This window comes from Cnephaeus nilssonii, assembly GCF_951640355.1.
Source record: "Cnephaeus nilssonii genome assembly, chromosome: 6".
NCBI lineage: Eukaryota > Metazoa > Chordata > Mammalia > Chiroptera > Vespertilionidae > Cnephaeus > Cnephaeus nilssonii.
The window spans coordinates 73407496-73433633 of NC_137077.1; the positions used below are offsets into that span (position 1 = coordinate 73407496).

A 26138-nucleotide genomic window follows, 5' to 3' on the forward strand; every position below is an offset into this window, starting at 1 on the left:
CAGAAGCCATGGGTTTTGTCTTATCTATTTTAATAAAAAAAAAAAAAAAAAAAAGGAAGAGTCCAGATTCTATATGAACTTGGTTTCAATGGCTGGGAAAATACAATTTTATATTCCATTTTTGTTTAAGGCTTTGTTAATTTAAAGTCTTGTTCCACTATTATTATCCCTTTTAACAAGTAAATTTTTAACTGAGTTTCTAGAAATGTCTCAATATATATGTTAAAGTAAATAACATGAAAAATACAACAAAACTTCAAAAAATAAAAAAGCATAAATAGAATCTGACTTTTGTACTTTTAACATATGAAAATTTAAAACATCTTTTAAATTAATATTTAAAACTTGAATGCATAAGTTGAATGTAACTAAAAATATTACAAGAGCTGTGCAATTTTTTAATGTTTAAAAAACTTATATATCTAAAGCTGATATTCTTTATTCCAGAAATCTAGAAGTGCTTTTTGTCAAAAATCAGCTTAGATTCCTGACAAAAAGTATGCTTCAAATGTCATAAAAAACATGCCTTTTCATCCCTAAAAAGTCTATAGTTAAATGGGCATATCAGGTAAAATGTCTTTTCACAATGTATCAAGACAATTTCTAACTAGTAATGAATCACTTAGAGAAAGATTTTTGAAAATATTAGAAAAATCAATCTGATGATAGAAAAAAATCCGGATTGTATTTGAACATATAAATCAGACTGGCTTTTACCAAAATGGTCACATACAATTTAAATCTTTAAATTAACTGTAATTTATAAATGAACTATAAAAGTTACTTTCCAAATGGTCAAAGGTCATTTTATCTAGTTTTAAAGTATTCCTCTGGTTTCAAAATGGGGTAGGACTTTGAGTAAGAAGTACAGTGCTTTCAAGCCTTATGAAATACTCAATTTCATTATACAGTCGGTCCTCGGGTTATGTTGGAGATCCGGAGATCCGTTCCTACGGCGCGACATAACGCGATTTTCGCCGTAAGTCAGAACCCACCTACATTACATAAGCACCTATGTCACTCACATGGAGCACATACACAGCAGTAATGAAGTGAAACAGTAAAAAAAAATTTAAAAGAAAGATAACAATTCCTGACCTTTACTTGTGGTAAATAAATAATAAAAAACATAAAGCACCTATGTACATACGTCGAAATGATGGAACTTTTTAAAAAATAAATAAATGGGAGATAGCGACGTAACCACGAAACGACATACATTGAGTCCGATGTAACCTGAGGACTGCCTGTACTACCTTATTCCCTCCTTTAGATCATCAGCTTTCCAAAAAAAATCTTCCATCTTATCATTATTGTATGCTGTTATACTTTTAAGTAGACTTTGGGGCAAGTATATTCATCCCACCAACAATCTGAATTTGCAATGATTCATTCACTTCTATTTGTAACTACAAAAACATCCATAAGATGTTAATAAGTTGAAAAGCATATCTCAAACTATACCCAAGGACATGGTCAAACTGTCACATCTGAAAACTACTATAACCTTAGGTTTTCAAATAAACTCAATCAGCTAGACTCAGTCCAGTAAAATTTATTTTCATTGTTAACTAATACCTCTTTTCCTTCAACAGAAGCTAAGCTTATCAGCACAGTTAAATACAAATCATGAATAATCTAATTAGCCCATCTTCCTAGAAAATAATCCATTTAAATGGAGCAAGTAATTCAACAAATATTTGTTGTCTCCAAACTGCAAGTACTGTCTAGGTCCTGCGAATGTATCAGTCAATGAAAAGACAAACTATCTTATTTGCACAGAGTTTACAGTCTAGTCGAATACATAAATAATAAAAGATAAAATTCAACAGATTTTTCTTTTCGCCCTATTTGATTTTGGTTTAAAAATTTGTTTCTTATCAGTGAAATATACAAATCAAAGAATGTATATGCATGTATGTAAACATTTATGGTTTAAGAATAATGAAACAAACTCCAGGTGTCTACTATCTAGCTTAAGTAAACATTATTAACATTGCTGAAATCTTTCTATCCATTTGATTTCAATGAAGAATGAAAATTTTCCAAGTCCTAGTGGAAAAGAAACCTAAAAGCAAAAATATAACTCCCTTTTCTCATTCCCTCAACTACTTCTCAAATTTATAAATTATTTGAAAGGAAATTATACTTTTGGTTAAGTTCCTATTTTCATCTGATTTATAAAAAGAATACCAATTTAAAAACTGGTTTAATACATAATTTGTGAAAGAAAATTCAGCAAAATAGTTATTTTACGTCAAAGAATTTCCCAAGAACATAACCATACAAAAAGTAGAAAAAAGAAACAGTTTAGAAATTGTCAAATCAAGCTGTAGCTCTACAGGGAAATGGTTACTTTCTTAAGCTTGCCAAATAAAAGTATGATAAAGTCTTGTTGATATTAAAAGAGAGAGAAGGAGCCACACAGCATTTACATGGATTAATTCTCAAGATAGAGTCAAATTTTCCTGGCACCACTCACTATTAGCAACAGGAAGAACAAAATTATCATAGTACAATGCTTCAGAGGAACATTTAAACTTAGCTCAGTGAGAAACTAAGCAGAGAGTGATTGGTATGCTTAAGCCCCAAACAAGGAACTGATACAATACAATTTGATGATAATTAGTTCTATTTATATTTATAGAATAGTAGAGTTTAAAGAACTGTCCAGATCATCAAGTCAGATTCTTCTCATTTTACAAGCAAGGAAATTTCAACCAAAAGAGGTCAGGAAAATTGCTATTCAGTGGCAAGACAGTCTATATCTGTCTTTTGTTTGTTTTAAATAGCTCCTCAGTGCCTACCATTGAACAGTGAAGTATATAGAAGGGACCGATTTAAAAATATATATATCAAAAATCTCTTTGAGATGCCTGGATTTTCAGTTCTTAAATTCTACCATGAGTAGTAAAAGACTTGACAAATTAGGAGATCCGGGTGTTAGTCCTGGCTTTTTTGTTCACATGTGCATATAATCTAATTCCTGATTATATGTTTTACTATAGATTGGGGGCCAAGGCATGTTGCACAATGAGATTAACTACATAAAAAAATAACATTATGTACTTACAAAAATAAATGGGACAATTTAAATTTAAATGATATTGTTTCATCTCGAACATGAGAAATAGCACAAATTTAAATGAAGTGATATTAGGTTGGTATGTATATTGATCATATTTAAATCAATAGTGTAGAATTTTATACATTATATGAAAACCAACACATAAAGCAACTGACTACTATATAGTACCCATATAAAGCAGTTATTAGAACCATGATTTTAGAGAAATCTGAAATTAAATAAATCAACCACACTTACAATTAAATGCATGAATCAGTCCATGTTCTTAAATACTGTGCATGCTGATTCTCATAATTTGCTTTTATAATTAGAAACATTTTAATTAGCATGTTATAGAAATAAATGATAATATTCAATGACTACCTGTTGCTTTAGCTTCCAATTTTACCCACATTACTGTCTCACCAAGGAAAAAGGTGTACTTACCTAACCAGCAATGTGACAGCAATAAATAAAAAAAAATTAAGCCCTAAGTGACAAGAATGTATATATATATATATATATATATATATATATATATATATATATATATACATATACATATATATGAACTCTGTGTATTACTGAAGAATAATTTACTTGTACGATTAGCAGTCTTTCTTAAAGAAAAAAAAAAGGAGCGGGGATCCAAAGCAAATCACCTGTCAACAAAGCTAGTCTGTATCTGTTTAGCAACATCGTTTTTAATGGGAAACATGTTCCTCGACATGTGTTAAACTTTAGCGTCTCCCATTTTCTTTTCTTTAAAAAAAAATATATTTTATTGATTTTTTTACAGAGAGGAAGGGAGAGGGATAGAGAGTTAGAAACATCGATGAGAGAGAAACATCGATCAGCTGCCTCCTGCACACCCCCTACTGGGGATGTGCCCGCAACCAAGGTACATGCCCCTGATCGGAATCGAACCCAGGACCCTTCATTTCGCAGGCCGACGCTCTAGCCACTGAGCCAAACGGGTTAGGACCCATTTTCTTATATGAAATACTTTGTTGAGTAAAAATAAAGTGATTCAAAACTGTTATTGTTTCTAGAAGAGATATGGGTAGTATAAGAAATTCTAGGGTTTCATTTTGTGTTTACCAATGACCAAACTGGTTTTGTTAATGATGACAGATTTTTCAGTGACTAAAAATCTTACTGGAAATGGTATATTTTTTTCTGAGAAAGTTATATTAAAACATTAGGTTATACAATTCAAAGACTGTCAAATGGAATCTCATGCTATTCAGAAGTTTTGAGTGATTAACTGATATAGAATAAGATAATAAATGTTAATTAATAAAAGCAATTTGGTAAAATCTACAAAAATGTGTGTGAGAGAAAAAATATAGAAACAATTTCCTTGACTATATAAAGGAAAAGAATGTAAACTGTTATGGCAGCATTGGTAAAGCAATTTGGTAGCATCTATGAAAATTGAAAACATGACTAACTAATATCTGGTGACAGATGATTTGACTTTGGATGGTGGGCACAAAATGCAATATATAGATCTTGTATCATAGAAATGTACACTTGAAACCTATATAACCCTATTAACCATGCCACCCCAATAAATTTAATTTAAAAATAAACTAAAAAAATAAAGAAAATGTGACTATTATTTCAATTTTAAAGTATATCTACTAGAGAATCTCTTGCACTTATACACAAGGAGGCAATTACACAAATGATTACTGCAGCATTATTTGCAACAACAAGAAAATGGGAATAAGGTATGTATTTATCAGAAGGGAAATGGATGTATTTAATGAATATTATATAGCAACTAAGGGGTTAAGTTATATAGATAAAGCTATAGATATGAACAAATCTAAAAAATACAACATTTGAGTAAAACAAAGCAAGTTGCATAACAATTCCTAGAGGGTAAAAATAAAAACAAAGAACAACCTTATAATTACTTTGTATTATTTCTGAATGTACATGTAAGATAAGAGTATAAAAATGGACTAGAAGATTACAAAAAGAAGTCATGATAGTAACTGCCTTTGGAAAGAAAGGAAAGGGATGTAGACTAGGGTATATAAAGAAGACAACTATAATGTTTTAATTTTATTAAAAGAAAAATTTAAAGCAAATATAGCTAAATGTCAACAGTTAATTAAGTCTTGGTAGTTAAAATATGAATATTTATTATACTTTTACCATCTTTAAAATTTCTCAAAGTAAATTTCCCTACACTCTGACAAGAAAGTAGGAGTGTAAGGAAATCTTGATTCATTTCCAACTTTCTAAAATTTTACTATATCTTGGGTAATATTTGAGATGCTGCTGGGACCTGCTTCTGGACTTTAGGGCCTCAGAAAATAATAAGACCATTGTTGAATTACTGTAAGTCCATTTAGACCTTATCTACAACATCCTAAGGGAGAGTTAGAAGTCTCTTTACTGTCAAACCTAAAAAGGTAAGAAAGAGACAGAGGTGGACAGGAGCCTCCAGGTAATTAGGGGAAAAAAAAAAAAAAAAAAAGATCACAACTATACTCCCTGAAAGGTAATTTACTGGCTTGGTAAGTATCCAAACAAGTAGCAAATAAGTCTGAAAAGTTTCACAATTACTTAACACTTGATCTCAACTTAACACGACTAAAAAAATCATTGAAAATCCTTTTATCCTTCAAATTTTACCTGTTTCAGCTTCTGATTCTGAATCATCTTCCTCATCTTCTTCACTAGAGCAGCTAGATTCATCTTTCTTTCCTTCTTCTTCATCATCAACCTTTTCTTGTTCCAGAGATTCAATACGGGATGCATTTTTCTCTGGCTCTATAATCAATGTCTCTTTGCTGTGAAAGGAAAACAGCTTTCAAATAATTATAAGCACAAAAGGTCAAAATACATAATTTTTCCCCAGACATACAAAATTTAACAATCATGCCTGTGGCCAGCATGCCAACTCATTCATTACAATAACGAAACCTACTTTTAATATTTTACTTACTTTTTAAAGGTCTTCTGTGACTGATTATTATCCATATTAGCTGTTGATTCAATTAGTGGAGATTTCTTCTCCCGTTTTTCACTATGGAGCTTTATGAAAGTTATGCAAAGGAAAATAAGAATACTATTAAAATAATATTAATTAGTAACATACGAAATTTAAAATAATAAGATAGTTTTCCAAACACTAAAGACAACCAAAATAAAACAAATAAAATATTTAAGTTGTACCTAAAAAGGGCTTAGGTAAAGAATAAAAAAGACAAGATAATTAAAAAACTCCATGAATTTGGATTCTCTTAGATCCCTCTCAACTTTATTTCACTAAAAAGTCAGGGCCCAATCACCACATAGGATGTCTGATAATATTTTACTTAAAAATCTGTTTCCTTGTAAGATCACCCCTTGCTTATCCAGGGCCTGCTATTTGAGAAATCTGAGATTTTATAGCCTCTACTTTCTAATTAAATTAGAACATGTTATTATTTAGGACATATACATTATAGAAGGATTCATTTTGTGAAGGGGAATTTAGAAATATAGGGCTAAGCAACACAGGCAAACACAACACTACTTCGTTCTCTTTCACTGTCATTTTAGTTTGATGGCCAGAAAGCATAAAACATCACAATAATTTTTTTTAATCTATCTGAAATTCAAAGCTATTAAGATAATTCACTAATGTAGACAATTTTTAGACAGTCATCAAACATACCAGATTTTGTTTCTTTTGCAATTCTTCTAAATATCCTAAAATGTCTTCATCAGCTACATCAAAGGCTGTCTGGCCCTAGGTAGGAAACAAGGGGGGGTGGTAATGGCATAAAGTCAATAAATTATAAAATGCATTTGGTGATTCTGTATGATTATACAGAAAAAAGGTAACTATTTTATGGTAGTTATAAAACATAGTATACATAACTCAAAGGAGATGTATGAGAAATCCATGTGAGAGAGAAGTAGCTGATACACCTTTCCTTACTTTTTTGTAACAATTTTATATATTCACATACTATACAAATCACCCATTTAAACTATACAATTCAATGGTTGTTATTTTTAGTATATTCATACAGTTTTACAACACAATCAACTTTAGAACATTATGATCACCCAAAAAAGAAAAGACAAACCCATTAGCAGTCACCTCCCCACTTAACCATCCCCAACTCCTAGCCTGAGGCAACCACTAATCTACTTTCTGTTAGTATGGATTTGCCTATTCTGAGCATTTCATATAAATGGAATCACACAATATGTGATCCTTTGACTGGCTTTTTTCACTCTGTATGTTTTCAAGGTTCATCCATGCTGTAGCATGTTTCATTTCTTCATTTCTTTTTATTGCTGAATAAAATTCCATTGTATGACACACCACATTTGCTAATCTATTCATGAGCTGATGAACATTTACTTTTGTTTTCTGCTTTTTGCTATATATAATGAATAAGACTGTTGTGAATATTTGTGTCCAAGTTTTTGTTTGGACATCTGTTTTCATTTTCTTGGGTGTATAGTTTATGAGTGGAATGACTGGGTCATGTGGTAACTCTACGTTTAACCTTTGGAAGCCTTATTACTTTTTGATTCCTCTACAAAAATTAACACATTTCTTAGAGTAATAAAATTTAAAAATATATTTCAAAACTGCTTGAAGTTCAGCCTGCCACAGGTATGGCTTAGTTTAAAAAAATCAATCCAAATGAACATCTGTCAATATATTTTTATTCAGTGTGGAAAAGAAAATTTAAAAGAGTTGCTAACTAAATACAGGATTTTTCCTGCTGCCTGCATTAGTCCTTATAATAACCCTACTGGTACAAGTTTCCAACATGCCAAAAGGTTCATTATTTATAATATATTCTACCCTATACATTAGCCAGTGTATGATTCTTTCTTAGAAAACATTTAACTTTTTTCAACTAGAAATCACTCTGAAAGGAAACTCAAATTTCTTTTATAACAGGTGTCCTCATAGCCACACCAAAGCCAGACGGATAGATAATAATGACACAAATTCTTCCATTTAAAGCAAACAAAATTACAATCCTCAATTCTATTCTATTAGCAGGGTGTTGACATCTACTTAGATAGGAATTACATTTCCCAACACTATGAAATGAAATATAAGCTACTCAATATTTGAGCTAGTTTTTCCACTGTCTATTTATAAAAGATATGGTTTACAACACATATCTTAAAAATGCATAAAATGCTTCTTAATTACAATAGGGGAATGTATGACATTTAAAATTTATAAGATTGAAGAACACTTTTATATCTGCCTTTTCTTATTAGGAAGTCTTCCCACTAGGAAATTAAGAGGCAATCTATCTTTCCCACCTCGTTCAAACGTTTTAGCTTTAATAAATCTTTTTTCCCCATTTCCACCTTGAGTATTAAATGCTGAGAATTAAATTCCTAAAGAATAAAGGGCTTTGAGACAAAACATCTGGCTCAAAATTACAAAGTGACTTTTAGATTAGCCATACATGTTAATCCCCGTTTTGCTATACCATACTCTCTCTGTATGATTAGATCTGTAATATTACATATGCTGTACTTGCTAAGCAAACTGTGTTCAAGATCATGTTATTATGTGGAAATATCTCACTGGTTTCTTTTTAAGTATTCTTTTAAGCATTTATCAACCTTTCTCATAAAGAAATACCGCACCTTGATCATTTTTAAAAATTGTAATAAAATTTTAGCAGTAATTAAGTACAATGCGGTTATTTTAGAACCAAGGAATTTTCTTTTATAAGAATAAGAAACAGGATCACCTTACTAACCTTTCTTTTTACTTTCTCCCTTAATAATCGAGTCTACTTCACAAACAGCAGCTGATAGAGAATAAAAACTAGAGTAAAATGTAGGCCATAAACACTGAGAAGTTTCTAATTTTAAAGAGCACACCCATTAACTTAACTCAATAACTTAACCATTATCTTTAAACAATAACTAAAACAGTTTTGAAGCCTAACCAACTGTAACTACTATAAGGCTACAATGCTTCATTAATAGGGTACTAAAAAGTAGGGCATATAAGCAGTCACTCAAAGCAACCAGGAAACTATTGGGGAGGGCACAATGCTTAAACAAATCAGTCCACTACATCTGTAAATTACTAGAGCCACTGTTTAACTGTACAGTCTCTTCATTCTTCCTTCCTCATTTACTCTAACTGAATTGCCTTTGCAGGTATGATCTTTCTTTATCTTTACAACAGTGAAGTACTCAGGACAAGCATTATTATGATTCCCATTATACAAATGAGGAAACTCAGGCTCTGAGGGTATGGCATTTGCCCAAGGTCATGCAGTTAATGAAGAGAAAGTGGAAAAAGAATCTGTCTCTACAGCTATATTATCTTTTCAGAAAATAAGAATAAGCTCAGAGCCCTAACCGGTTTGGCTCAGTGGATAGAGCGTCGGCCTGAAGGGTCCCGGGTTCGATTCCAGTCAAGGGCATGTACCTTGGCTGCGGGCACATCCCCAGTAGGGAGTATGCAGGAGGCGGCTGATCGATGTTTCTCTCTCATCGATGTTTCTAACTCTCTATCCCTCTCCCTTCCTCTCTGTAAAAAATCAATAAAATATATTTAAAAAAAAAAGAATAAGCTCAGATAGAATCAGGAAAAACAATCCTTGTGTCCATTAATAACAGCAGCAGTTTTGTTATTCATCTAAATCTTTATAATGACAGCTATTAAAGTTAAACAGTTGTCTACTAATGATTGTAATACCGCATTCAGAGAAAATTCCAACTATAAAGGCACCATAGTTAATATTTGGGTACATTCTAGTAAAATAATTCTTTTAATTAGTTAAGGAAGCAAAATAAAAACTTTTCTATTTAAAATCTGTATCAGAACTTATAGTAATTTAAAATGAAAGCAAATGTGTTTTGAGTTTGCAAAAATTAAAGAAACAAGACTAAATTTCTAAATATAATTTGAGCACATTTCTCCCATTTTCACATAGAAAAACTTTTTAATCTTTCTCTACAGTTTCCATATTATACATTTCCCCAAATTAGGTTTTCTATTAAAGAATTTATCTAAACTCTCTGAAAGTACCTTTACATTTTTGGATATAATTTAAAAAAGAAATTTAGTGAAAAATTCAATCTACAAGTATTGAAGAAACTATCAAATGACAAGATAAATTCATATAGGCAGGCTTACACAATTAAGACTAATTTGTTTTGATTGAATATGAAGTATGACATGTTATTTTAAAATGTAACCAATGAAAAGAGAGACAGCCTAAGTCACATAGGCAAAATTGTAAATAAATAAAAAGCTTGTATTTGGTTATATTTATGCCACAAAAGCCTTCAAAATCCTATGTATATTATGCAGCCCCTTCCTATTAAATCTTAATATTTTAAGAGAAAAATATTTGAATAAAAATTTAAAAATCTATTTTTATAACTTATGAGTCAGTATCTCATAAAACATATGAGAACTCAAAAACTAAGAAAAAGTTACAGAAAAACTTAGCAGACTAAAAGGAAACCATTATTAGGGCATTATGAAAATTACTCAATTTCTCTGATTATGTTTGTCCTGAATTTGCAAAACTCAGATAACAACTTCATATAGTTGTTAAAAGGCTAGCGTTGTCTTAAATAAGCTGAAAACCAAAAAATTCTAAGGAATTATGAGCACAATTCTCTTAAGATCAGATAAAGATCTACTAAAGTGATAAAATGAGGAGATAAGGTATTAAAACATACCTTAATACATTAAAAAAGGTGACCCAAGGAACTGCTAGCATAGTAATATAGGAACAAGATAAAGCAAAAATGATTATTTAAATTATTTGAGAGAGAGAGGAATGAGAGGGAGAGAGAGAAACACTGAAGTAAAAGAGAAACATAGATCGGTTGCCTCCTATCCACGCCTTGAATATGGAGCAAACCCGAAACCTGGGTATGTGCCCTGACTGGAATCCAACTCGCCACCCTTCAGTTTACAGGATGATGCTCAACCAACTGAAGCCACACTGGCCAGGGCCAAAATTATTTTATATGCAGTTTTTTTTCCCTAGAGCATAATTATAAATTAAACGGCATAGGAATTAGACAATGATAGAACAGATGCAAGATAAAATGACTTTTTCTCATACATACTATATAATGTGCATGTTTTAGAGCAAAACAACATGTTTAAAGTAGGAAGTGTTGTAACTTTTTTGGAAAACCATTTCAAGCGATAAGCTTTTCTCTTCTGGTCCTTAAATGGAGGCCATTATCACTGAATAAACCAGTATCAGCACTTGCCTTGTCAGTGGACAAGTGGCTTATGGGGGCACAATTTGGGATGCAGGAATGCAGAACAGAGATCAGAAGGTAACAGATATTCATTTGCTAATTTCTCCAGAAAAATACCAACTGCTGAGGGGAATTTCTACATGGGAGAGTAATATGAATTGTCAAGCTAAAATTAGCTGGCCTTTAACTTAAAATTAAATAGTATCAACATGTATTCATCTTCTATTGCTGATTACAAAACAGAAAACTGTTATTTTAAAAATAGACAAAGCAAGTTATCAAGTTTTGATAAAAATTTAGATTGAAGACACTTATTTATAAGGGCAAACCTATACTTACAGATGTATCATTTTCAAACATTTTTTATCCTGACTTCCCTGCAGATTTTCACCACTTCCTATGATTTTCATGCCTGCACATTTCTTACTTAAAGTAATTTATAAATACATATATGAAATACTCCAGAAAGAACAAAGAAGTTCAGAGGGCTTCTCTATTTTTTTATGTCAGCAACTAGGACATGAATCTGCACTACTACCTCAACCTACAAACACTCGTGGGAAAATCTTGGGTATGTATATCTCTTCCCTTTGCAGATCCCCAGTTAGAACATGCAGTTACTAGAGTAACAGTACAAGCACCTGTATTTAATGAACACAATAGAATTAGATGTACCCATTTGGACAATTAGATGTACCCATCTGGACCCATGAGATCATTTTAGGAACATATACTAAGTAATCCTCTCTAATAAAAAGATAATATGCAAATTAACCACCACTCCGCTACACAAGCCACGCCCACCAGCCAATCAGGGCGAGTATGCAAATTAACCCCAACCAAGATGGCTACCATTGGGTTTCCCTGGCAACAGAAGAAGCCAAGCTTTCCACACACTCTGGTGGGCCCAGGCCGCCACTCAAGGATACAACGTTTCAATTATAGAAATGGCGGCAGCCACGGATTAGCAGAAGGCTTGGCTCTGCTTCAGGCTACAAAGTTTCAATTGTAGAAGGTAAATAAATTCCAGATACCAGGGCCTCTGCTTGGGTCACCAGGGGCGTGGCTGGCCTGCAAACCACCATAGGTCCCTCGCCCAGGCCTCTCCACACCCCAAGGGAACCCCACCCTGATCCAGGACACCCTTCAGGGCAAACCAGCTGGTCCCCACCCGTGCACCAGGCCTCTATCTATCTAATAAAAGAGTAATATGCAGATTGACCATCACTCCAACACACAAGATCAAGATAGCTGCCCCTATGTGGTCAAAGATCCTGCCCCCATGTGGACACAAGATGGCCACCACAAGATGGCCAGCAGGGGAGGGCAGTTGGGAGGCACCAGGCCTGCAAGGGAGGGCAGTTGGAGGCAATCAACTCTGCAGGGGATGGCAGTTAGGGGTGACCAGGCTGGCAGAGGAGGGAAGTTGGGGGCAAACAGGCTGGTAGGGGAGCAGTTAGACATCAATCAGGCTGGCATGGGAGTGGTTAGGGGTGATCAGGCTGGCAGACAGAAGCGACTTAGGGGCAATCAGGAAGGCAGGCAGGCAAGCAGTTGGGAGCCAGCAGTCCTGGATTGTGAGAGGGATGTCTGACGGTGGGATCGGGCCTAAACGGGCAATCAGACATCCCTCGAGGGGTCCCAGATTGGAGAGGGTGCAGGCTGGGCTGAGGGACACCCCCCCTCTGTGCACGAATTTCGTGCACCGGGCCTCTAGTTTAGTATTCATTACTAAATTAGCCTATGAAATGCAATATATGAGGGATATTCAATGGAAGTTAAGGATAATTAAGCTCACTAAAAGACACAAGTTTTGAGCTCTGCCAAACCAACTGTTGGTAAATGATCCTTATTACCTACTGACAGGGAGTGGGAGGGAACTAGTAAGAATATTGGTGACACTGGTAACTTACTGATGGCACTTGAAAGGGAGCAGAGGAGAAAAATATAATCTAATAAGGAATCTGATAACTTGAATATGTTCATGACATTTGCTCCCTCTACCTAAATTGAGTGATATTAAAGTAAATCATTTACCTCACTAAACTTTTCCCATCTGCAAAACTAGGAGACTAGATGTTGCATCTCAATGATCTTATTTGGCATAAAACTTTATGGTTTTTACCATTCTTTTCTGATATACTAGTAAGACCCTACTATCCATGTCAGTTAAAAAGCTACTATAAGCAAGCAAATTGGACTATCAGGTACAAAGAATTAGAAACTGACTTCTGCATGTGTTCCAATTCATAAATATAATGACAGAAGAAAACATATAGAGATCCAAAATGTTCTAAAATTATGAATTCTAAAGAATATAATTTCAACTGAAGTACCCAAATCTATGCTATATGTATGATAATATGATTATGGAAAGAGTAATAATTCTTTCTTTGCAGAATAAGGCCAAAATCACATCATCGGTAGCTGAAAAAGAATTAATAATATTCTTTTAATATTCTAAGACTAAAATTATATTTCTAAAAGTTAAAATGTTTAAAATACAGTAAAAAGGCCTACCACTTTGTTGACCATCTCCATATCACACAGATTGTCCACTAATATTCGACATGCTTCTTCTTTACCCCAGTGAGCTGCAGCATGGAGAGGTGTCCAGCCATCAAAATCTTTAATATTAACATCATAGCCTGCCTGTATTAAAAGTCTAAAGAAATTATAGTAAGTTAGATAATCATTAAAATCTAGAAATGAACAAATGTAACCAATAGCTTTATACCATGCGAGTTAACAAAATTTGCAATATACTTCTCTTTTCATAGTTCAACCCTCCCCTACATTAATGAAACAGGGCAAAAGAAATTCTCAGAAAACACTGGCAAAGAGCATCTTTAGTTACTGCCATAATAATGCATTCAGCTTTAATTAATTCCTAGTGATTATAAGTCTTATGGTGTGACACTGATTAATTCTTGTTAATATGACCTGTAATTAAAATTTTCAGAGAAAAGCCTATAATTTTTCAATGTGAGATCATTCATTGCAGGGAAATCTTCAGGTGTCCATATGAAAAACCATCTCAGACTAAATATATTCTAAAAAATATACCTGGATCAAACAAGCTTACTTCATAGTATTTTTGTTGCCTTACAGTATAGGAATTAGTTTGTGAAAGTTTTCACAAATCTTTATGATCTACTGTGGAAAATTTTCATAGGAAAATGACAATATGACTGTTAGGAACAAACAAAACAAAGCAAAACAAATATTCCAAGGGCCCAGTCTACTTTTCTGCAGCAGTAGAAAGCAGATATCCAATCATCAACAAAGCTAGAAAACAGGAATACATTTTAATACAATGCAAAGAGTTACACAGATTATGTTAGTATACCCTTCTAACTGTACACTGACATCAACCTTTATTTTACTTAGAAATTAAGCTCACGGAGAGCAAAGAATGGGTCCATAAATTGCACATAGCACAGCTCCACACACACAGGCAAAACACTAAGTACTTTACAACTCATGAAATCTGTGACCTTTACCTTACTTTCCAAGATGTTGAACTTGAGAAGAGCTTCTTTTTACCTACAGAAGGTGGTAGTGATAGCTAATACATAACCCTTCCTTTATTTATGTTTTAAGTACTAATTCCCTATTTCCTAACAATATCTAAAGCAGCGATGTCCAATTCTGGCTCCAGAACAGAACCACTTGAAGAGTTTGTTAAAAAACAACAAAAAAGATTCCCTAGCTCCACTGTAGACCTCTTAGATTAAGCAGCATATTAGGATAAGTCCCTGTAAATCTATATTTTTAATAAGTCCCCCATATGATTCTCATACCATGCTTGTCACCTACCTGCAGACCAACCCTTAAGAGCCACCAATCTTTTAAAGAACAGGCTAACACATATATATCCAGAGGTTTAAATAAAAATATGTCCATTAATATATGAATTATCAGAAAATTTATATAATAGAGACAAAAATAATACTGGGATATAAGATAATAAAATATATCCCCCATTAGAAAATATGAATTATAATAATATTAAATATCCTGAACAATATAAAATTTTAAGTACCTGGGAGCCTGTTTGGAGAGAAAAGAGTCAGGAAGGTAAATACATTCCTCCCCTCTCCACCCCCAAATAGATGGTTCTCTGTATATGCCAGGCCATAAAAGGATACTAAAATATATATGACAGTACTTACATTCAAAGAGCTTCTAATGAAGGACAAAAATCTAGTAAGTAAAACAACAATCAACCCCCACAGATAGGTTCTGTAATGGGGATGCAATGGGAATACAGAACTGAAAAGCATCAAAATCAACTGAAAGAGAATTGTGTGTGTATTTTTGGGAAGGGGTACGTGGGAGGAATAAGCCAGTCAGAGAAAGCCATGTATCACATGATCTCACTCATATGTGGAATCTAAAGAACAAAATTAACTGATGAACAAAACAGATCCAGAGACATAGAAGCATGAAACAGAGTGTCAAACCTCAGAGGGAAGGCAGGGTGGGTGGGAAGAGATTAACCAAAGAACTTATATGCATATATGCATAACCCATGGATACAGACAATAGTGTGGTGAAAGCCTGGAAGGGGCAGGGGGGGGGGGGCGGGGGCGGGGGGCAGGTGTGGGCTCAATGGGGAAAAAAAAGAAGACATCTTTAATACTTTCAACAATAAAGATACTTTTTTTTAAAAAGAATACATTTGAAAAAGATACTCTATTTTTTATTTTACATGTACTTTTATTTATGTATTTTCATAAATAATATATTCACAAGCTTCAAAAATGAAAAAGAGTAAGTGGCTATATAACAAAGTCAGTCTCTTGCTGCTGACCTTTAACCAGTTTCACCTCCCTATAGATAACCATACTATACTAGAGGCCCGATGCACGAAGATTCATGCAAGAATTGGCCTTCCTTCCCTCTGGCTGCCGTACCGCCTTCACTCCAGCCGGAGCCACCTTTCCGCCTTCCCACACTGCCCAGAAGCCCGGAGCAGCTGGGGCGGTGCGGAATGCCTGTGTTGTCGTCATAGCGATGATGCAAGCATCCCGCCCCACCCCCGCCCGCCCGCCATATTTGTTGGGTTAATTTGCATACTCACTCCTGATTGGTTGGTGGGCATTGAGAAGGTATGGTCAATTTGCATCTTACTCTTTTATTAGTGTAAATATTTTGATTGAATGCTTAGAGAAATTTTATGCATATTAAGCAAATACAACTAAAAGATGTTAAATAAGTACAGATTATACACACTTTTCTCCTTGGTTTTTGACATTTAAAAATATGCCCTAGCGCTCTTTCCATATTTATATGTAGTGTTTTTTTGTTTTTTAATCTTCACCCAAGGAGTGAGGGTATTTTTTACATTGATTTTTAGAGAGAGTAGAAGGGAGGGGAAAGGGCAGGGGAGAAACACAGATGTGAGAGAGACATACTGATTAGTTGCTTCATGTATGAGCCCCAACTAGGGGTGGGGTTCAAACCTGCAACCCAGGTACCTGCCCCTGACTGGAACTGAACCTGTGATCCTCCAGTGTGCAGGCTGATGCTCTAAAGCACTAAGCCACAGGGCCAGGGCGATGTATACTGTTTTAATCGCTACAGAGTATTCAAGTGAAAGGATGTATCACATTCCTTCAACATTCTCCGACCCCTATTACAAACAACACTGCTCCCACATACCTTACTTCCTATGTGAGTGAGAATATGTTAAAAAAAATTCCCAGAGGTAGAACTGGTAAGCTAAAGAATAACTGTTACTTTAACAGAATTTGCTCAATTTTATACTGCCAAACATTTTGATTTTTGTTATATGATAGATAAATTGGTAATTCATTATAGTTTATCTGCACTTATTATGAACTAGTGGCCCGGTGCACAAAATTCATGCACATTAAAAGGGGATTAATTAGAGGAAACAATTTAATATTGCTATTTGCCCTTTCTCTATAATACAAGTGTCAGAGATGAAAGAAAAGTAGTAAAATGTATATGAAAACCTTCCTTCTGTCAGAGTCTGGGGCGCACCACGGGACCCAGAGTCAAGTCCCCGCCCACTCACATGCGTCTCAAAATAGCATGAGACCCAGACCCAGCAGGCCCCTGCCCCATTGGGCAAGATCCAGACCGGCCAGTCCCACCCTTGTCAAGCCCTGCCGGGCAGGGAACGTAGTCTCAGGTCCCCTGGCCCGGTGCCAGGACAGGGGGCGTGGCCTGAGGTCCCCCAGCCCAGACCACGGCAGGGGGGCGTGCCTTGAGGTCCTCCTTCAAGCTCCGCCAGGTGGGGGACATGGCCTGAGATCCCCTGTCAAGCCCCGCCAGGTGGTGGGCATTGCCTGAGATCCCCTGTCAAGCCCTCCTGGGAGGGGGCACAGCCTCAGGTCCCCCATCAAGCCCCGCTGGGCAGGGGGAGCAGCCTGAGGTCCCCTAGCCCAGCACCAGGACAGGAAGCACACCTTGAGGTCCCCCATCAAGCCCTGCCGGGCGGGGTGTGTGGCCTCAGGTCCCCTGGCCTGGCGCCGGGGCTGGGGGCGAGGCCTGAGGTCCCCCGTCAAGCCCCACCGGGCGGGGGGTGCGGTCTGAGGTTCCCTGGCCTGGTACTGGGGTGGTGAGCGCGGCCTGAGTTCCCCCGACCCAGCACTGGGGGTGCACCTTGAGGTCCTCCGTCAAGCCCCGCTGGGTGGGGATCACGGCCTGAGGTCCCCTGTCAAGCCCAAACAGGCAGGGGGCGCGCAGCCTCAGGTCCCCTGGCCTGATGCTGGGGTGGAGAACGTGGCCTGAGGTCCCCCGTCAAGCCCTACTGGGCAGGGGGTGCGGTCTGAGGTCCCCCAGCCTGGCGCTGGGGCGGGGGGAGCAGCCTGAGGTCCCCTAGCCCAGCACCAGGACGGGAAGCGCACCTAGAGGTCCCCGTCAAACCCCACCAGGCAGGGGGCATGGCCTCAGGTCCCCTGGCCTGATGCCAGGGCGGGGGCGCAGCCTGAGGTCCCCTGTCAAGCCCTCTGGGGGCAGGAGAGGGCGTAGCCTCAGGTCCCTGCTGATTGCTCGTTAAGGCACCTTATGGGAACTTGGCTTCAGCTGTGGGTGCAGCCATCTTTGTGATGGAGTGATGGTCAATTAGCATACTCCCTCTTTATTAGATAGGATGAGGTTGAACATTTAATTTTAATTTTTCATAGGCTTAAGAGGCTTAACTGAGTTAAAAGATTGAAAGAAATATGCCTTCAAGTTGAAGCAATGGTGAATAAAGGTTATTTAGACAGAAACAAGAGTAGGGTATTAAGACATCATGACAGAATTTCAAGTACATAGATTGAATAATGCATGCTTAAAGAGCAATGATAGCAGCTTAATTTAAAAAAGGAGCCAGTGGCCAGATAATAAATGGTCTTATTTGCTAAGTTAAGGAGTTTAACATATATTCTAATTTCTACTGAGAATCTTAATGAAGGATTTTAAGAGCCTGGATAACCTAATTACAAAGACCACTTGAAAGCAGTCTATAATCTATTTACAGTGTAATCCAGAAAAAAAAAAGTATGTGTATGTGTATATATATATATATATATATATATATATATATATATATATATAATTAGTACATGTTTACAGAAAAAGGAGTTTTAACAAGTTATATTTACCTTTACCATATGCAATATCCTTTGATATTTCCAATTCTTTCTTTAAAAAAAAACAAAAACAAAAACAAAAACAAAACGCTATTGGTGACACACTAAGTTCATTTCATGACCCGCTAATGGAGTCTGAAAGTTTGAAAAATTTTGGATTAGAGAGAGCCAGACAGAGAACAAGGAAACTAATAAGAAGTTAACTGTACTACTCCAAGAGAAGGCTTAAATTATTGAAGTGTAGGGACTGAAAAAAGGAGGAAATCTGGGAATAGTTGACACACACTGCTTCACTTTTTTTACTGAGGAGAGGGAATAAGAACATGACATTAGAAACTCAAGAGGAATAAAAGCAATATAAAGGACACAGTAGATTTTGCTAGGGCCAATCTTATTTCCTTTCACATACACATAACAAAAGCTATGCACTGAATTATTTTTTTCACATAGTTGCCAACACCTTTGTATTGCATAAGTAAAAAACAAATAAACCCACAAAAATTTGTGATATAAAGAACTTTGCTCCAAAAAAATTTGATCAAAATATATCCTTATATAGTCTAAGTTGCTTACAGCTTGATATTTAATACTATGCTACTAGCATTTGAGACCCAGTATACATATAGTAAAAAGAAACTATTTTAGATAAATTACATGTTAACAAATATTTAATAGAAACCAAACTCTTAGAATTTTGAGAATTAAGCTCTCAGAATATATAAACAGAAATATGTTAACATATGACATTGTTCTTAGTCTCAGAAACCAGAGTTTCTGGGAACCCCAAAATGACTATAATAATTTATAAGCCCAGAAGGTAACAGATAAAGGTTGTCTGATACTTATTTACTTACTGGAAAATTGCAACTAAAGAAACAACTGTAAAATAATAAAAATTTGAGAGTGAAAGAAAGAGCTTTAGAAACAAAGCAATAATATTCAAGGTAGTTTTTCTTCTGTAAATGAATGTTAAATAGCTTTTATAAGCTGTTTTGAAATGTTTGCAGGGTATCTTAAGAAAAGGAACACTGAATTAAAGAAAACAAATCGAAGTATGAAAACAACTGTGAAAAATAAAACTTACTTTAAAACTTCTGTATAGCCTTTAGCTGCTGCAACATGAAGTGCTGTACCTCCAGATTTTGCATGCCGGACATCATTTATATGACCACTATTTAGCCATTGTCTTGCATCTCTTAGCATTATCCGTTCTTCTTCCTTTCGAGCTGCTTCTATATCAACACCTGATAAAATTAAAATTGTTTTTATTATTCTTTACAGAAAATGTTTTTCTATGTTGGAAAATAAAATTTTCTAAAACATTTTAAGTTTAAATAAAGATTAAAAGTGAAATTATATTTTTGAAAAATGGGCTGTTTATAACAAACTGGTTAAATGAAAAACTGTGGGAATATTGTGGATATTTTATTAGCCTTCTCTGCTGATTATTTAGTTTCTGTCCCACAATATTATTTTGGCTATCTTTTTAACTTTTCTGATTATTCCTTTTGTTTTTAAAATGTGAATATTTACCTAAGTATATCATCTCTTGATAAAAAAATGTGTTTTTAAAAAAAAATCAATCATATGTAATTAAGCCTCATATTCCTATCTACTGCTTTAACCAGTTCTCTGAACTCTAACCTATTAGGTACAAATGTTTACTAAACATTCAACTTGGAGGTGCTGTTTTCATCTAAAATTTACCAGACCTTACAACAGATTATCTGTCTAACAAACACTCTTTCCTTTTCCAACATACCTACATTGTCTATACCATTAGTATTAGTTTTATAATTAATATGTAGATATTCATTAAATTAAAGAATTTACTAAGCACTGTGCTAGGTTGAGATAGTAAGAGTGGAAAGAACTCAAAAGGAACAGGATATTCTAGTTCTTACCTTCAAAGAGATCAGTATCCTGAGAAAAAAAGTAAAATAGAAAAGATAATCCTGAAATTCATGAATGATCTCAGGTCTTACTGCTTCATCTGCAGGCTATTTAACAATGAATTAACAATTTTACTAGAGAAGAATATTAAAGGTAAAGATAGTGCTTTTTTATCTTGTATCCCCACTGTGTGGATGAGGTGGATGAGTACCTGATACAAAGTAAAAGGGATCAATAAGTAAATGTTTACTAAATGAATAGAGTAAATAAATGAGTATAAAACCACACACAACACACACATACATCTCCTCAGTTAAGATATCTCCTATAAATCATATGCATGTATCCAACTATCTATTCAGGATTTTTCATCCATCCATCCATTCAATATGTACTGAGTGTCTACTATATGTTGACTATTTTATAAGTTTCGATGGGTACAGAAATGAACTTACGTGGCAGAAGATGATACATTTGTGAAGAAAAATAAAGCAGAAGGACAGAGGGTAATGAGAAAGAGGTGTTATCTCATATGAGTTGGTAAAGAACAGTCTCTTTGATAAGGTGATATTTGGAGCAAGAAAAAAAGTGACAGCTATGCTACAATACTGGAGAACATTCCAAGCAGAGGGAAGTAGTAATAGGCTCGAGACAGAAACTTACTAAGAATGATCTTTTGATTAGAAAAATCAGGGTATCTACAATGAGCAGGGTGATACAATATGACTTAATTTAAGAGGACCACTTAAACTAGAAAGTTAAGAGCAGAAACTGAAGTATTAATTAGAAAACTACTGCAATATCCAGAGAAAAGATTACAGTTACTAAAACCAGGTTGGTAGCAGTGAAGTTAGTAAAGAGGTTAGATTTTGGGTTCTTGAATAACACTGATAGAATGTGCTGTTAGTTTAGATGTAGGAGAAAAAGAGAAGTCAAGGATGAAGCAAAGGTTTTTAGCCTGAGCAATGTGAAAAACTAAGATTTTAATATGAACAATTTAAAGTTTGAGATGTTCCAATAGACATTTAATTGGAGATATCAAGTAGTCAGGAGGATATCTGAGTATGGAGAACAGAAAAGAGGTCAAGACTAGGCAAATGAATATATATATATATATATATATATATATATATATATATATATATATATATATATAAATAAAAAGCCAGCGACCGGAACACCAAAACAACCAGAACGACCAGTCACAATGACGCCCACTGCGGCCAGCGAACCTGCCCCATTGGGGGTGGGGCTGGCAGGCCAACCTCCTGGGGCCACTCCCACAAACTGCCCTGCCCCCGATTGGCCTCTCCCACGCTAATCAAGAGTGGGGCGGCCGGCCAACTGCCCTGCAGCCCTTCCTCCTGGGCCAGCCCCACCCTGATCAGCCCCCAGCCCCTCCCCCCAGCTGGCCCCACCCCGATGGGGCCCCACCACCCCGATCTACCCACAGCCTGTCTCCAGCCCTGATCACCCCCCCAATAGAGGGCAGGGTGGCTAGCCAACCTCCTACATCCCCTCCCCCTGGCTGGCCCCACCCCAGATGGGCCCCCACCACCCTGATCAGGGGCAGGGCAGGGCCGGCTGGCCAACCGCCTCTGGCCCCTCCCCACAGCCAGCTCCGCCCCCGATCAGTCCCCCCACTCCGATCAGGGGCAGGGCCTGTTGGCCAACCACCCATGGCCCCTCCCCCAGGCGGCTGGCCCCCGATTGGCCCCCCCCATTTGGGGGCGGGGCCAACTGGCTCACTACCCACAGTCCCTCCCCCCAGCCAGCCTGGCCCTGATCGGGCTCCGATTGGAGTGGGCTGGCTGGCCAACCTCCTGCCATCTCCTCCTCCTGACAGGCCCGGCCCCAATCCAGTTAGGGGGACCTGGTTGGCAAGGGAGGGCAGTTAGAGGGACCTGGCTGGCAAGGGAGGGCAGTTAGGGGCGACTGGGCCAGCAGGGGCGGGCAGTTGGGGGTGACCGGGCCTGCAGGGGAGGACTGTTGGGGGCGACCAGGTTGGCAGTGGAGGACAGTTAGGGGGACCAGGCCGGCAAGGGAGGGCAGTTAGGGGCGACCGGGCCGGCAAGGGAGGGCAGTTAGGGGCGACCAGGCCGGCAGAGGAGGGCAGTGGAGGCGATTGGGCCAGCAGGGGAGAGCAGTTAGGGGCAATTGGGCCAGCAGGGGAGTAGTTAGGCATCAATCACATCAATAAGGCTGGCAGGGGAATGGTTAGGGGTCAATCAGGCTGGCAGGCTGAAGTGGTTAGGGGCAATCAGGCAGGCAGGCAGGCAGGCAGGTGAGCAGTTGAGAGCCAGCAGTCCTGGATTGTGTGAGGGATCGGGCCTAAACGGGCAGTCGGACATCCCTCAAGGGGTCCCAGATTGGAGAGGGTGCAGGTTGGGCTGAGGGACACCACCTCCCCCTGCACGAATTTCATGCACAGGGCCTCTAGTTAATCAATACTGAATGAATCATTACAATTAAAATCAGCATTGCTAACAGTTTCCTTTATATAAAAGGGAACCAAAGGCAAGAAGTTTTCAGTATATTTCCATACCTTGCTTAGTTCATAATAATTGCTAATATTAAACAGTATAAATAGATTTATTTAACCAGTTTTACAGGAAATTGTTAGCTATCTGGGCACTCATCAGTGCAAGATGGCAGATAAGATACCCTTCTTTTTAGCTTGTGTTGTGTTATATGTATTCTTCCAGTTCCTCGTCTTAAAGATCCCATTACTCCAAAATGCCTGCCTAGAGCATAGTTGTTAAAAGCTCTTCTGTGTATTTATTCAAGCTTCAGTTTAAGACAACTTTTCTAATGTGTGTGTCTGTTTCTCCTATTATCTTCAACCACTTCTTATAATGCCTCAATTCTATTTAGGCATTTAAATATTTTCTCAGTTTTAGTGCCTAAGACTTCTTTTTAAACAACTGAGTAGTCATGCATTTCCTTAATCCCAAGGAATAAAAAAATCTCTTTTCTAGGAACAACTGAGAAGTCATTAGGAATTCTCCTAATCCCAAGGAATAAAAATCTCTTTTCAAGGAACTGGTTTAGCTTCTATTCCTTAAACACTATTACCTGATGAATCACACTTCAGCAGCAGTCAACCCTCTAAACCAATATTCATACTTTTCCTTTATCCTTTAATCTTAGTAAAACACATTTCTCTTCTGATAATAACCTTTTAATCATTGCCACAATGAAGTATAGTGGAAATCACTATATATAATGATTTATATATATTTAAAATTTTAATTGTAGTAAAATACCCGGAACATAAAATTTGCCATCTTCAATAACCATTTTAAAGTATATAGTTAAATAGTGTTAAGTACATTTATATTGTTGTGTAAACCAATTTCCAAAACTCTTTTCATCTTGCAAAACTGAAATGCTATACCCATTAAACAAGTCCTCATTTCCACCTCCTCCCAGTTCCTGAAAGTAATCATTCCACTTTATCTATGAATTTGACTACTTGAGGTACACCTCACGAGTGAAATCATACAGTATGTGAATGGCTTATTTCACTTAATATAATGCCCTTAAGTTTCATCCATGCTGTAGCATGTCAGAATTTCCTTTTTAACAATGAATAGTATCCTAGTATATGTATGTAGCATATTTTACTTATCCATTCATCTGTTGATGGACATTAGGTTTACCTTTAATATTTTGGTTATTGTGAATAGTGTTATAAATATGCGTGTACAAATATCTCTGAAACCTTCCTTTTAATTCTCTGGGTATATACCCAGAAGTGTATACAATTTAATGGTTTTTAGTAAATTTGCAGCAGAGTTGTGCTATAATTATTACAGTTTCAGAACAACCATCACTCCTAAAACAAACTCTACCCATAAGCAATCACCCCTCATCTATACCTCCCAAATTTATATCTCTAGCCTGTATCTCTCTCTACTTGGATATCTAATAGGTAAGAAAAAAGTCAGCATGTCTTGAAAATGAACCCCTGAACTTTCCCTACAAAATCTACTTTTCCCAGAATATTCACCTCTCAAATTGAAACTTTATCCATCTAGTTGCTCAAACCAAAAATCTTAGAATCTCCTCTGCTTTCTTTTTTCTTACATGCTCTACATTTAATCAATCAATCCTCCTGGCCAAACCTTCAAAATTTATCTAAAATCCAACCTCTTCTCATCACTTCATTTATCAGCACCCTACTTCTGCCATTGTCATTCTCTTACTTCTGCTCATACTATCTACAATCTATTCTCAACACAACAGCCACAGAGAACCTTCCTGAAGCAAGTCATATCATGTCATTTCTCTACTTCAAACCCTTGGCTCCCTACCTCACTCAGATTAAAAGCCAAAGTCCTTTCAATGGCCCAAAAGGCCTTATGTAATGTGGCTCACTTCTGTGTCCTCATCTCCTTCCAGCTCCTTCCTTGTTCTGCCTGTTCCAGTCACATGGGTCTACTTGCTGCTTCTCTGAATACACCAGGTACCCTCCTATCTTTGCATTGGTTATTCCCTCTGTCTGGAATGTTCTTTCCCCATAACCACATAATTCAGTCCTCACCTCATTCAGATTTTAGCTTAAATATCACCTTATCAGTGAGAACTTCTTGACTGCTTTATTTAAATTTACAATGTGTCACATTCATCCTATGCACATCTTACCCTTTTTGCCTGTTTTATTTCTCTCCAAAGCTCTTAATAGCATATAATTTTATGCCGGATTCCACCGCTTATGGTACTTCTTTCCAACTTTAAAAATATTAAGATACAGAGCTGAGAAACGTATATTTTTCAAGTAGAATCATACTGCACGTTAGATAAGCTGACTTCCCCCCCCCCCCCCAAATTATAATTGTCTTTCAATGCCAACCATTATTTTACTAAAAAAGTATCATGTTCTTTCTAAAACAGTTATAAACATTTTTTCCATTTAGACTGCTTTTACATTACCTTGCCTATTAACTTCATTTTGAAGTAGTTCTTCCATTGCCTCCTCCTCAGCAATATCTAACGGTGTGTCGCCTTCACTGTTGACAGCTCCTACATGTGCTCCATGACCAATCAAAAACCTGTAAAATCAAAGGTAAGATGGTTAAGCAATGATGATATTGAAATAAGACTAAATGCATAACAATGAAGAAAATTATTTAAAAGCAGCCATAAAAATCAAGAATAGGGCCCTAGCCAGTGTGGCTCTGTTGGCTGGGCATCGTTCTGTGCACAGAAAGGTTGCTGGTTGGAGTCCTGGTCAGGGCACATGCCTGGGTTGCAGGCTCAATCTCTGGTAAGGGGCATGCTGGAGGCAACTGAAAGATGTTTATCTATCTATCTATCTATCTATC

General features: G+C 36.5%; 1 protein-coding gene across 3 annotated transcripts in view; it reads right to left on the reverse strand.

The window, feature by feature from the left end:
* Positions 1–26138, reverse strand: part of PPP1R12A (protein phosphatase 1 regulatory subunit 12A) — a 153019-nt gene that overhangs the window by 46726 nt on the left and 80155 nt on the right. For all 3 annotated transcript variants that reach the window (XM_079775925.1, XM_079775926.1, XM_079775927.1), the window contains exons 3-8: positions 25747–25865; positions 20003–20162; positions 13829–13973; positions 6747–6821; positions 6033–6121; positions 5720–5877 (exon numbers count right to left, since the gene is read on the reverse strand). In XM_079775925.1, the coding sequence (XP_079632051.1) occupies positions 5720–5877; positions 6033–6121; positions 6747–6821; positions 13829–13973; positions 20003–20162; positions 25747–25865 (746 nt within the window). The remainder of the gene's footprint in view (positions 1–5719; positions 5878–6032; positions 6122–6746; positions 6822–13828; positions 13974–20002; positions 20163–25746; positions 25866–26138) is intronic.